The 14,615-nt window shown below is 41.9% G+C and overlaps 1 protein-coding gene across 11 annotated transcripts in view; it reads left to right on the forward strand.

The window, feature by feature from the left end:
• The window catches only part of cnksr2a (connector enhancer of kinase suppressor of Ras 2a), a 496,167-nt gene that overhangs the window by 108,339 nt on the left and 373,213 nt on the right, over positions 1-14,615 (forward strand). For all 11 annotated transcript variants that reach the window (XM_055644411.1, XM_055644413.1, XM_055644414.1 and 8 more), the window contains exons 2-3: positions 8,303-8,466; positions 13,900-14,102. In XM_055644411.1, coding sequence (XP_055500386.1) covers positions 8,303-8,466; positions 13,900-14,102 — 367 coding nt within the window. The remainder of the gene's footprint in view (positions 1-8,302; positions 8,467-13,899; positions 14,103-14,615) is intronic.

Raw genomic sequence — 14,615 nt, forward strand, 5'->3', positions numbered from 1 at the left:
ACCTTGGCATGATCTTTGATTCCACCCTCTCCCTTGAGCCTCACATCCGCCATGTCATTAAAACCTCCTTCTTTCACCTCCGCAACATTGCCAAAATCAGACCCTCTCTCACACCTCCCGCTGCTGAAAGACTCATCCATGCCTTCATCTCCTCCCGACTGGACTATTGCAACTCACTTCTCCTTGGCATCAGCTCCACCTACATCAACCGACTCCAACTGGTCCAGAACGCAACCGCCCGACTCATCACCCACATCAAATCCTGGCATCACATCACTCCAGTCCTCAAACAACTTCACTGGCTTCCCATCTCCCACCGGATCACCTACAAAATCCTGGTCCTCACCTACAAAGCCCTCCACCATCTGGCCCCCCCCCATATCTCACTGACCCCTCTCCCCCTACCAACCCTCACGGTCCCTCAGATCCACATCAGCCGGTCTCCTCTCCATCCACAAGTCCAACCTCCGCAGTTTTGGGGACAGAGCCTTCTCCAGGGCAGCTCCCAGGCTCTGGAACTCCCTCCCCCAACTGATCCGCAATGCCGTGTCCCTCACCATCTTCCAGTCCCGCCTCAAGACCCATCTCTTCACCTCTGCCTATCCTTAGCCCCACGTCCCCCTCCCTTTTCATCCGTGCTTGAATTGCCTCATATTGTGTTTTGAATTGAATTCTGTCTTTAATTTGTGTACTAGTCATGTCTCTGCTATTTATTTCATTCCGCTTACATGTGTTTCCTCTACTTGCTAAATTTTTGTAAGGTGTCCTTGAGACTCTTGAAAGGCGCCCATAAATAAAATGTATTATTATTATTATTATTATTATTATTCTTTTGTCCAGAGATGCTGCATGACCCGCTGAGTTACTCCAGCATTTTATGTCCATGTTTAGTTAGCATCATTCAGTGTGGAGTGCTGATTTCTCATCTGCATGAACAATGATAATGGGGACTCAAGCATTTTAGAAACATAGAAACATAGAAAATAGGTGCTGGAGGAGGCCATTCGGCCCTTCGAGCCAGCACCACCATTCATTGTGATCATGGCTGCTCGTCCCCTATCAATAACCCGTGCCTGCCTTCTCCCCATATCCCTTGACTCCATTAGCCCCTAGAGCTCTATCCAACTCTATTGGTTAGAGTTTTGTAGAAGAACATCACCCATCTTCACCATCACCGCCATCAGATCTCTTAAAAGAGATGATTGTTGCGTGCAGATCTGTTGATAATTAATGTAGGGTTCATTGATTGAAATAAGTTGCTCACTAAACCTTGTGGCATCAATGATTGTCTAATGTCAGTCCAGGCCTACTATCTATGGCAAAACAGACTCAACGTTATGTGTCCCACTCCTATTTATAATAGTCCAATCTGACAATCACGCAGGACAACAACAAGGGGGGAGAAGTGGAGCAAAGGAAGAGCCAATATCAGGAGCTCCTTTCAAGATGGACTATCTGTGACGAGTTGTGTGGGGAAAAACTGCAGATGCTGGTTTAAACTGAAGATAGACACAAAAAGCTGGAGTAACTCAGCGGGACAGGCAGCAGCTCTGGAGAGAAGAAATGGGTGACGTTTTGGATCGAGACCCTTCTTCAGAGTTGTTTGGATTAAGACTTCAGAGACAACTTTCACAATTCCATTGAATGCTTTGGATGTACAGGAACTGAAGCTTATCATTTCCAGTCTCAAAACAAACAAAATGTTCACAAAAGTTAATACAACAGTTTGAAAGTGAGGCTTCAAAGCTCTACTACTTCTTTTTGTGTGTCATTGCTCCTTCTCTGCTTCGGATTACATTTTAAAAAATGTGACACACAGATGTCCTTGAAGGAAAGGAATAGCAATACAACATGTAAGCATCCCACGGTCACTATTTTGACATAAGATTGAACTGAATTACTTTTGTAATTTGATACATTCACTGAGATTGCAATGGATGGATTTATAACAGGAGGGGAATCGGGAGACGCAGGGCAGGCAGGAAAGCATAGAAGATTCCGGATTGACTATTTTAATTTTGTTTAGTTTGGAGATACAGCGAGGAAACTGGCCCTTCAGCACACCTAGTCTACACCGACCAGCGATCCCCAGACACTAGTTCTATGCTACATACTAGGGACAATTTACAGAAGCCAATTAACCTACAAACTCGCATGTCTTTGGGATGTGGGAGGAAACCGAAGCGCCCGGAGGATTCCCACATGGTCCACAGGGAGAACATGCAAACTCCCCACAGTCAGCGCCCGAGGTCAGGATAGAACCGGTGGGCTGTGAGGTAGCAGCTCTATCGCTATGCCTCTATGTCACCCTGTAAGACTGTGTTCTTATTGAATTATAAAACCAGTTCAAGTGCGCATTTGGCTTAGTCTGGTTTAAATTTCAGATATATTTGTCGTGTTCACACTTTATCAAAACATGTTTTTTCAAATGTTTTCTCAAAGGAATGATATATCGAAATGATAGTTTTATAATGAAATGGATGCGCCCCTTAGATCTTTACAATCGTTTTCTATCGTCAACCAGAAATGCAGACATTAAGCAATGGCTCCATATCTGAACCTGGACATCTATTATGGATTAGTTGAGTTCTACAGCATGGAAATGGCCACTTAAACCCAATTGTTGACCAAGATGTCTAATATTTAAACGTGCCGCTAAACTGACCTCTGCCTACTTGTATCTACATTTGTTTTTAATGTTTATCCTTTAAGACAGATTATGGGCAAATATTTTCTTCAGGTGCTAATCTTTGAATTAATATGTAGTTTAGTTTATTAGTTTAAAGATACAGTGCGGGGAAACAGGCCCTTTGCGGTCACAGGGAGAATGTATAAACTCCATACAGACAGTGCCCATAGTTGGGATCAAACCCGGGTCTCCGGCGCTGCAAGCACTGTAAGGCAGCAAGTCTACCGCTGTGCCACCATGCCACCCGTTGTATTAGATATTATTAGTTTTATTAGAAGGGCTTAATAGAAGGGCATCTCTGGCGCAATGAGGAAACAGCTTTTCAGCCGAACCACTGTGTCAACATGTTACCAGAGGAGGTGGTGGAATCTGAAACAATGATTCCTTTTAAGAAGTATTTGACAGTAAATTAGGCAAAGCATTAAATGGTATCTTCTGAATTCAGGCAAATGGAACTAATGTTGAGCCACATGTGAAGTTCCAGAAGATTATAAGATGCCAATCGACGATAGGTGCAGGAATAGGCCATTTGGCCCTTCAAGCCAGCATCGCCATTCAATGTGATCATGGCTTATCATCCACAATCAGTACCCCGTTCCTGCCTTCTCTCCATATCCCTTAACTTTGCTATCCCTAAGAGCCCTATCTAACTCTCTCTTGAAAGCATCCAGAGAACCAGCTTCCACCGCCCCCTGAGGCAGAGAATTCCAGACACTCACAACTCTCTGTGTGAAAAAGTTTTTCCTCATCTCTGTTCTAAATGGCTTATCACATTCTTAAACTATGGCCGCTGGTTCTGGACTCCCCCAACATTGCGAACATGTTTCCTGCCTCTAGCAAGTCCAAACTCTTAATAATCTTAAATGTTTCAATAAGATCCCCTCTCATCCTAAATTCCAGAGGATACAAGCCCAGTCGGGAATTAATCTTGTGAACCTACGCTGCACTCCCTCAATAGCACGAATGCCCTTCCTCAAGTTTGGAAACCAAAACTGCACACAATATGCCAGGTGTGGTCTCACTAGGGCCCTGAACAACTGCAGGAGGACATATTTGCTCCTATACTCAACTCTTGTTATGAAGGCCAACATGCCATTCGCTTTCTTCATTGCATGCTGTACCTGCATGCTTACTTTCAGTGACTGATGAACAAGGACCCCCAGATCCCGTTGTACTTCACCTTTTCCCAACTTTACACCATTTAGATAATAATCTGCGTTCCTGTTTTTGCCACCAAAGTGGATAACCTCACATTTATCCACATTAAACTGCATCTACCATGCATCTGTCCACTCACCCAACCTGTCCAAGTCACCCTGCATCCTCATAGCATCCTCCTCACAGTTCACACGGCCACCCAGCTTTGTGTCATCTGCAAATTTGCTAATGTTACTTTTAATCCTTTCATCCAAATCATTAATATATATTGTAAATAGCTGCAGTCCCAGCACCAAGCTATGCGGTACCAGCTAGTCACTGCCTGCCATTCTGAAAGGGACCTGTTAATTCCTACCCTTTGTTTCCTGTCTGCCAACCAATTTTCTATCCATGTTAGCACCCTATCCCCAATACCATGTGCTCTAATTTTGCCCACTAATCTTGTATGTGGGATCTTATCAAATGCTAAATAATACCTAATGGTGTGGCATTATTTAAAAGGGGCAGCAAGGACTAATCAGAGAACTACAGGCTGTTGATGGCAGTGGTGGGGAAAGTTGTTGGTGGGGATTCTTAGGGATAGGTTCTATTAGCATTTGGAAAGCCACGAACTGATTAGGGATAGTCAGCGTAGTTTTATGGGTGGGGATTCCTGTCTCACAAATTTATTAGAGTTTTTTAAAGTGGATTAATTAGAGCAGGACACTGGACATAGTCTATTTGGAATTCACTAAGCAAGACATTTGACAAGTAGTACTGCATGGCAGGCTAGTCTGGAAGGGCAGCTTAAATGGAACCCAAGGGGCATGGCCAGTCGGTTTGAAGGAAGTAGTCAAAGGCTAGTTGTGGAGGCTTGTTTTTCCAATTGAAGGCCACTGACCAGTGAAGTGCCGCAGGATTTGGTGCTGGGTCCGCTGCTGTTTGTTATCTACATTAACGATTTGGTTGACAATGTAAATAACATTTGAAAATGTTATTTACATAGTACATTTGCAGATTACACCAAAATTGATGGTGTCGTGGACAGTGAGGAAGGATATCCAAATGTACAACAGGATTTAGGTTGATTGGGAAGGTAGGCTGAGGAATGACAAAAGGAATTGAACTCTGAGAAGTGTGAAGTGTTGCAAACCAAGGCAGGACTTACTCAGTCAATTGTAGAGCCCTGGAAAGTGCTGTAGAATAGAGATGCGTGATTCCCTAAAAGTCGTGAGTCAGGTGGATAGTTTGGTGATAACAAGGAACTGTAGATGCTGGTTTATACCACAAAATGCTGGAGTAACTCAGCATATCAGGTAGTATCTCTGGAGAAAGTGGATAGGTGACTATTTTGGAGAGGGACTGAACTCTGAAGAAGGATCTTGACCCAAAATGTCACCCATGCATTTTCTCCAGAGATATTGTGTCTATCTTTGGTGAAGAAGGCATTTAGCATGCTTGCCTTCTTTGGGAAGTGTATTGAGTACAAAATTTGATATATCATGATGAGTTTCACAAGTCGTTAGTGAGAATACACTTGGAGTACTGTGCGCAGTTCTGGTCACCCAGCTATAAAAAGGATGCCATTAATTTGGAAAGGGTGTAAAAGAGATTCCAGGATGTTACCTGGGCTTGCCAATGTAGGTTATAGGGGGAGGTTGGATAGGCTGGGACTGTATATTTGAGCTTAGGCAGACCTTATTGATGTGTACAAGAGAGATATGGATAAAGTGAATGGCCACAGTATTTTACTCAGATAGAGGATTCTGAAAATAGTGGGCTTGGGCTCAAGGTATAAAGTGAGAAATTTAAGCTCAGGGAACCTTTAAATTCAGCGAGTAGTCAGTATCTGAAGTAAGCTGCCGGAGGAAGCTTTAGAAGCGATACAATTACGATTTTTAAGACATTTGGACAGATGTGTGGTTCGGAATGATTTTGAGGTATATGGGTCAAATTATCATACAAGATGCATTTAATTGTCATTTGGACCCCTTGAGGTCCAAACGAAATGCCGTTTCTGCAGCCATACATTACAAACACATAGACCCAAGACACAACATAATTTACATAAACATCCATCACATCGCTGTGATGGAAGGCCTAATAAACTTATTTCTCCACTGCACTCTCCCCCCCCGATGTCAGAGTCAAAGTCAAAGCTCCCGGCTGGCGATGGCGATTGTCCCGCGGCCATTAAAGCCACGCCGGGTGGTGCGAGGTCGCACAACGGGTCTTGCTGTTAGAGCCCCCGGCGTGCGCTCGCAGAGTCCCGCGGCCATTCCAAGCCGCGCGGGGCAGTGATGTTAGGCCCCGCTCCAGGAGCTCTTCAACCCCGCAACTCGAGCGGGGGAAGTCGCCGTTGCGAGAGCCCTGAAAAGCGGTCTCCCTCCAGGGACCCGCGGGCTCCCGGTGCCGCCGTCCACAGACCTGCGATTAATCGTAATCGTAATCATACTTTATTAGCCAAGTATGTTTTGCAACATACGAGGAATTTGATTTGCCACACAGTCATACCAATAAAAAGCAACAAAACACACAAAATACATTTTAACATAAACATCCACCTCAGTGACCCCTCCGCATTCCTCACTGTGATGGAAGGCAAAAAAAAAGTTCAATCTCTCCCTTCTTTGTCCTCCACCAGTCGGGGACCTCTAACCTTCCGTTGACGGGACGATCTTACTCCCGTAGCCGACGGTGGGCCTCATCGTCAGGGCGATCAAGCTCCTGCATCGGGGGGGAATCTCAGACTAACCCGGGTCGGGGCTAGTCAAACGTCGTGTGGCTTTTGGATTTTCCCGATATCGGTCTCCACCCGAAACTGCAAGCTCTTTGATGTTGATTTAAATAGGATTTGCCCAGTATGCCAATTTGGTTGACATGGGCAAGGTGTAACGAAGGGCCTGTTTTAATGTTTAAACTCCATGACGAAAACTGCCATTTACAAAATGTATTGCTGTTATTCACCCATGCTACTCCACCCATGCTACTCCAACAGTAGCTTCTAAACCTACAACTTCTCTCACAAAGAAGCATAAGGTCTGAGTCATAGAGTATAGAAATAGGCCTATCGACCCACCATGTCCAATCTGTCCATCTAGTCTCCATCTATACTAATTCCAATTACCATTACGTTCTGTGCTAGATGGCAAAAAACGTCAAACCTAGAAATGCTGAGCTGAAGGGGCTGTTTCTTTGCTTTACAACCTTTTGATTCCATGACTCAATGTCTAGGCTCTTATGAGGAATGGTCACTTGAGTAAGTTAGTTGCAGGAGGTGGTATGCAGGTTGAGAATTCTAAAGGATATGGGATCCTAAGTTTTATAAACAGAGACATGGGAGTATAAAGGTGAAGCTGTTTTGAATATTCCTTATAACATATTTGGTCAACTGCAAATGAGTATTGTCTTATAGTGGTTGTCACCCTTTAGGAAAGATGTGAACATGTTGGAGAAGTTGCAGAGAAAATTTACTAAAACAAAATTTAAAATGCATTTGGACATAGATGGATAGAAAAGTTTAGGGGGATCTGGGCCTAACACGGGCAGGTGGGACGTGTGTATGGGCCAAGTTGGGCCGAAGGGCCTGTATCATGCTGTGTGACTCGGTGATATTGTTCCTGGTATGAGGAATTTGTGTTAAAGGGAAAGACTCAAGATTGTTTTTCTCGGAGCAGAGAAGATAAAAAGGAGATGATAAAGGTGCTCAAGATACTGAAGTGTCAAGACAGCCGATAGATAGACGCTGTTCTCATTAGTTGAAGAGTTTAAAACCAGAGGTCACAGATTTAAGATGGTTGGCAAAGGAATCAACATGATGAAAAATCATTTTCTCACAGCATGTGGCCAACACCTGGAATACATTCATTGTGACTGGGAGAAAGGGAATTGGATCAGAAATTGAAAGGGAAAAAAATGCAGGTTTCGAATAGAGATGGGAGAGTGGAACAAACTCCATTTTATTATGGAAAGAGCCAGACCAGCTTAGTGACCAAATGACTGTTATGCATTGATATTCTATGATATAGTAAGACATTATGAAATCCAAGCACTTTCAGGAAAGGCAAAAGGAAATAGTGAGAAGAAGGGGGAAAATTGCAAAGGCAAACACATGGAAGATTGAATGATTTTCAGTAACATAATTCGTCACTTAAACAGTTATCTCTTTGTTAAATAGATCACATTGTTTTTATATTTGTAAGCTGTGTTATATCAAATATTTAAAAGCTTGTTATGACCAACAAATATGTTAATGTTGGTGTGTTCACTGGGTTAAAATCTATCTGGTATGGAGTGCAGATATGCTATGGAGAAATTAACTTTGTGCAAAGATTTTCAGGTATTCTTTGCAGTTACACATAGGTCCATGTTAGGTTCTGCATAAGTAATCTCCAAGAGCAGAGTATCTCTACTGGGATATACTGCAGGTTTAAATTTATTTTACATGAGAATGTTTTTTCTATTCTTAACCATTAGGCCTTGATGATTGCCTGCAGCAATACATTAAGAACTTTGAGAGAGAAAAAATCAGCGGAGATCAGCTGCTACGTATCACTCACCAGGAACTAGATGAGCTTGGTGTCACGCGTATTGGCCATCAGGAACTTATCCTCGAGGCGGTAGACCTGCTGTGTGCTTTGGTGAGTAAACTATTGACTTTTTCTCTCCTGTCTGCTTCCATTTTAATGAATGGATTCTGAACCGATCAGTCTATGAAAGAGATGACAGTTTGCCAGAAAGGGAAATATTGCCAGGTATTGGCAAATGGCTGGTGAGTGGGTAATGGGAGAGCTCTCTCTGAGATCCAACATGGACTGGATGTTTTCCATCTTTGCTAATTACATTCTATGACTGCCTTGCAAAATGTTACAATATTTGCCATTGCTAACGAATCTTAAGATGCATTATTTCTACTTTATTTTTCCCTTCCACCTTTACCTTTTTTTGGTGGAGGTGAGGTAATAGAATGATTATGTATAGCTATTTGATCAAGTTTAAGGTTGTATTGTTTTATAAGTGTGGTAGCTTCTGGGTTTTAAATTCCTCCATTACTTTCCCTTCTGTATTACTAAATGGTTCTATTTGGTGGGACTAATCAGGTGCATCGTGTGTTGACAAGATATTTATGTCAACCATCGATATTTAGACATGCAAAGAGAAAGTAAATGTCATGCTAAATGGATTTTTTTGCTAATGCGTGTTCAACATAATGATCATTGCCAAATGTTGCTCTGTAATCCATTTCCCTTTCATCACCATTGTACCTTTGCACAGGTTTGGCTTCAAAGGCACAGAGTTGAAATAAACACCAGCAACAACAAAATGTCGAAGTAACTTTTACCCTGAAGTTACCATGGATAACCCTCTGATAACTTTGATATACAAATCATAGGAAATCTGAATGCACAGCAGTTAGACATAACCTGCTGAATAACACTGTGTTTTCAGCATACCATTGACATAGACTCAAACAGCACAGAAACAGGGCCTTTGGCCCAACTCACCCCTGCCGACCAAAATGTCCCATCCAACCCAGTTCTGCGTGGCCCATATCCTCTAAACGTTTCTAATGCACGTGCCTGTCTAAATGTTTTTTAAACGTTATTACCATACCTGTCTCAACCACTTCCTCTCTCAACTTGTTTCATACGCGTGCAACCCTCTGAAAAAGTTGCTCCTCTCATTTTAAACCTATGCCCTTTAGTTTTTGATTCACCTTCTCTGGGAACAAGACTATGTGCTTTCACCTTATCTCTGCCCCTCATGAGTTTAGCGGCTTATAAATAAGATAAGGTGTATTTAATGATGAAGGCCATCGTATTCAATGCTTTCTTCATCACCCTCGTACTTGTAGTCCTAGATTCTATATCAATCTCCAGGGCCCTCTTGTGTCCTCTGGTTCTCGATTCCATTACTCTGGGGAAGAGACTGTGAATCAAGACGGTAATCAATCAGACCTTACTTCATTATTCTTAGATATAGATTTTATTTCAACTTTCCAGCACCTGCAGTATTTTGCTTTATTCAAGTTTTAATTAATCTCAGGTTTTGTTTTTGGTTTGTTCCTTTTAGATCGGTGTTTCCAGGTCTGTGATTGTGTTCAAAACAATCTAGTTTCTTTATGCTTCATGATCTTTTGACAACATATATCACATCACTCAATAATGACCTCTGTCAGAACAAGTACACCAACCTCACTCACTGGGTTTTGCCTGGGCGGCACCTTTTGAGGGCTCAGTAATCTTAAACTTGAGATGATTTGCACCTTTTAACATGCATGGCTAGAACAAGCCTTGGGGAAGCATTGTAACCAGATAATTCACGGCTGATACCATGAAATGCTCAAGCAGTTTATGGTGGAAAGAAAAGCAGAGTTTACATTTCAGGTTAAGGTCCATTTGTCAAAATCCACTTTAGGCCGTGGGCCGAGCATTGAAAATGTGTCTAGAATTTAACTTTTGTGACCCATGTCTGGTATCTACTTGAAATTTGGCACAGATTTAGATAACATATAATTGATAAGGAATTCATAACTCGTCAGTGCCAAAGGTTGCACACTAATTTATTAAGCGAATTAGAAAATCAGATTGAAACGGTAACAGCGCCATCTAGTGCTCAATGCTCATATTACTCTATGGGAGCCTAATTCCATGCTGCGGCCTATTTAATCCATATATTATTATACTATATATAATGTTATTATATAAAAAATAATATAATGAATATAATTGTGAGTCCGACTGGCGGGGTATGTTGAATGAGACTGCCGCAGAGGTCCTGGGTTTCACCGGCTCCTGAACCAGCCTAACTAATGGATCTGGGCAGATCATGTGCATTCCCCCGTTTACTGAACCCCACTGACTGCCAGTGTGCAGAGTGGGGGTCACAGCCATAGTGGGGCTGGGGCAGCACCAGGCTGGGGGAAGGCTAAGGCATCTTCCACTGCGAGGAAAATGCCTAACCTTAACTCTAACTTGCCCCTCTTCCAGAGCTGCCCACGGCTGGAGCTGGAGCCACTTTGGGACTGGCTGCGGGCTCCGTACATGTGGGCGCTCAGCTCGTCCGCCTCGGCCAGCCTGCTCTTCTGGATCATCAGCAGCAGTTCACCAGACGCCATGATTACACCGAATGTTAACATGGTGGGGAGCAGCACTGCACTGCATGCTGCCCGGGCTACCTTCAGCACCCCCATAGCCGGCTCCGTCAGTCCACCCACTCACTTGCTGCACCGGCCGGCCGACAGCCCGACCGACCCCTCACGGCACCCACCGGCCGACCGACTCACTGACCTTAACCCTAATCCTAAACCTAGCTCTACATTTTTATTTATCATTTTTATTTAACAGTTCACAAAGATTAATCAGTTGTAAAACAAAATTATCAGCAAGGTTAGCATTGCCTTTATTCCTTCGAAACCTTGCTATTGTTTTGATGTAATTAGGAGGCAGCCATGATCCCAGAGTGCTAGCATGAAACAAAGCATGTGATTGGTTAATTGGCATCCGACTCAATATCAAACATGCTTTGATTGGACAATTACTACTCGGAAAAGTTGAGGTTTTTCGCTTATTTTAAAAACATGTGCAAGTTTTGTTCTTGACGAGTTTCAGGTATGATTTCGATAATATGTTTACACAATATGTTATAAATACAGGTAGATACGTGATTTTGGTCACGAAATGAAACAAAAAAGCTTCTCGGCCCACGGTCTACTTGGGCTGCAGAGATTCATCTTTGACAATGTTGTCTGGTTGTCTGGGTGCTAACCGTTTTTCTATTGATGAGACAACACTCAGGTTATTTAATTGTTCATTCCCCAGTCCCCAGGGTGAAGTTAAGATACAGATCGGCCATCGTCTAATTTTCCACTAACTGATGAGCAATTCACCCCATTAGTTCCCAGTGACAGGAACAATCCCCTGCATGAGCTCATTTCCCAAACAGTGAAAATGAATCATCCCTTATATCAAAGTTAAACCTTTCCTTTTACTCTTTAATGGAATCATTTACTATAGTTTGACAACTGACCCTGATTCTTCCTGGGAGTAGAGAATGGAAAATGCACAGTACACAGAAATGTTGAATAATCTATCAATGCATTCCTTGGAATTGTTTTAATTGCTGGTCAGATAAATGTATTTACAACAAAAGAAGAAAGAAAATTAAAAAAAGAAGGCAAATTATATAATTTTTAAAAAATTCAATAGTTTATCCTAACTCAAGATTATCAGTGAATTTTAACTAATGTTAGCATTTTTTACTAATTACTGTGTGAATGAAACCATTTCAATGGAGAACATAACTGAGGTTCCATGTACGAAGAAACTACAGATACTGGTTTAAACAAAAGATAGACACAAAAAGCTGGAGTACCTCAGCAGTCAGACAGCATCTCTGGAGATAGGCAACATTTCAGGTCAACACCTTTTTTCAGACAGAGATTCAGACTGAGGTTCCCACTTGTTGAATCGAATGCAGACTTTGAAGTTTGATGGTCACATAGTCCAACGTACCTGCTGTTTGATGTGCCTTGGTACAAGATTAAATATTACCCGCAGTTTAATATCAAACAGAGGCCATGAACATGATCTGCCTGATTGCCTCGTTTATAAAGTCTAGTATTTTTGTCCCAGCAAGGCTAAGGGAACAAACCGAGATAAGTTTTACATTTCAATAAGAAATGGTCTTGAAAGTTATCCTATGCTAGCGAATCATCCGATCAGCTGAGAAGGTTATTGGCTGCAACTTTTCCTCCATTGACGAACTGTACCCTGCAACGGCCAGGAAGCGAGCGGGTAAGATCATCTCTGACCCCTCTCACCCTGACCACAAACTCTTTGAATCACTTCCCTCTGGAAGGCGACTCCAGAATGTCTGCGCTGCCACAGCCAGACATAAAAACAGTTTTTATCCATGAGTAGTAGCTCTACTCAACAGCCAAAAATCTGTAGCCTCCCTTTGCTCTGATATTTTATTTAATTCACATGCTTAATTGATAATGTTTTATTATTAATGTTTAATGTTGTATGTGTCATTCCTAACTGTCACTGTCAATATCTGCCATGTTGTCACTTGTAAGTGGAGTACCAAGGTAAATTCCTTGTATGTGAATACTTGGCTTATAAACTTATTCATTCATTCATATACCTCTGTCCTGTCTCACACAATGACATTTAACATCAGGTTGCATAAGCATTATAGTTTAATTGATTTAATTTTTGAGCAAATATCATTAAGCACAGAATAGCTGATGTTTGTTGTGTTTTTAAAGTGTTGTATAAATACAGATCATGCCAGGGGTAAGTACATATATTTTGTGGTGGAGAAGAAGAGGAGAAATGTAATTTAATACCCGAGATTACATCAAACACAGTGTGGTTATTGCAACAAACAACAAACAATTGGATGTGGTTAATAATGCTGCAGCATATTACATATTGGTCCTTTATTGTTATTTTGTGATTATTGTGATAAAGGATCAGCTCATGATTACTGAATTAGAAAACTTCTGGGAATTATACTTAATAATTAAGAGTTGATTGCTGGATTGTGGGACTTTTTCTTTAAATATGATTAATGTAGGATTAATGTAATTGGTTGCCGCAGACTCAGTGAGCTAAAAGGCCTGTTTGTGTGCCTTGTCTCTCTATTACTGTTCATGAGAAGTGTGTAGAAAGGAACTGCAGGTGCTGGGTTACACCGAAGACTGACACAAAATGCTGGAGTCACTCAATGGGGCAGGCAGCATCTTTGGAGAGAAAGAATGGGTGATGTTTCGGGTCGAGTCTGAAGAAAGGCCTCAACCCGAAACATCTCCCATTCCTTCCTTCTCTCCAAAGATGCTGCCTGTCCCGCTGAGTTACTCCAGCATTTTGTGTCTACTGTTCATGAGAAGACTAGTGATATCCTTGCACAAACAAGATATTTTGCATTCTCTAGCAGTTTTAAGTGACATTTTATGCTTGAATGATGTAAGAAAGACAGAGTTTCTAAGAAATTTAACAATGCTCAAGCTCGGTTAAATTAATAGAAATCATAAACTTACACAAGTAATGTGTTGTTCTTTTATTTAGAATTATGGGCTTGAAACGGAAAATCTTAAAACACTATCCCATAAACTGAATGCATCTGCCAAAAATCTTCAGAATTTTATAACTGGGCGGAGGAGAAGTGGACACTATGATGGAAGGTCCTCCAGGAGATTGCCCAATGATTTCCTTACATCAGTCGTGGATCTTATCGGCGCTGCTAAAAGTTTACTGGCATGGTTAGACAGGTAATTCTTTGAATGTGACCATTTATGCACTGTGGGAAAGACTCATTTGAATTAATGGAAGTCTAATTTGCTTTGATACTTAAACATTTCAAACCTAATTCCTTCCAAGCAGCATTTTTATCTTTGTTTCTTTTCATTTTGTGTCTAATAACTAACTACTGACGCACTACAATGCTGAGAACTATATTCTGAACTGAATTTGCACTTTGCTCCATCTATTGTACTTGAATTTGACTTGATTTGACGACCTCATTGAAACACAGAATAATGAAGGGCATAGATCGAGTGGATGTTGAAAGGATGTTTCCACTGATGCAAGAGTCTAGGACCAGAGGTCATAGCCTCAGAATTAAAGGGCGCTCTTTTAGAAAAAAGGTGAGGAGGATCTTCTTTAATCACAGGGTTGTTAAACGGTGGAACTCATTGCCACAGAGGGCTGTGGAGGCCATGTCAGTGGACATTTTTAAGGCAGAGATAGACAAATTCTTGATTAGAACGGGTGCCAAGGGTTAT

The sequence above is a fragment of the Leucoraja erinacea genome, chromosome 13, assembly GCF_028641065.1.
Source record: "Leucoraja erinacea ecotype New England chromosome 13, Leri_hhj_1, whole genome shotgun sequence".
NCBI classification, from domain to species: domain Eukaryota; kingdom Metazoa; phylum Chordata; class Chondrichthyes; order Rajiformes; family Rajidae; genus Leucoraja; species Leucoraja erinaceus.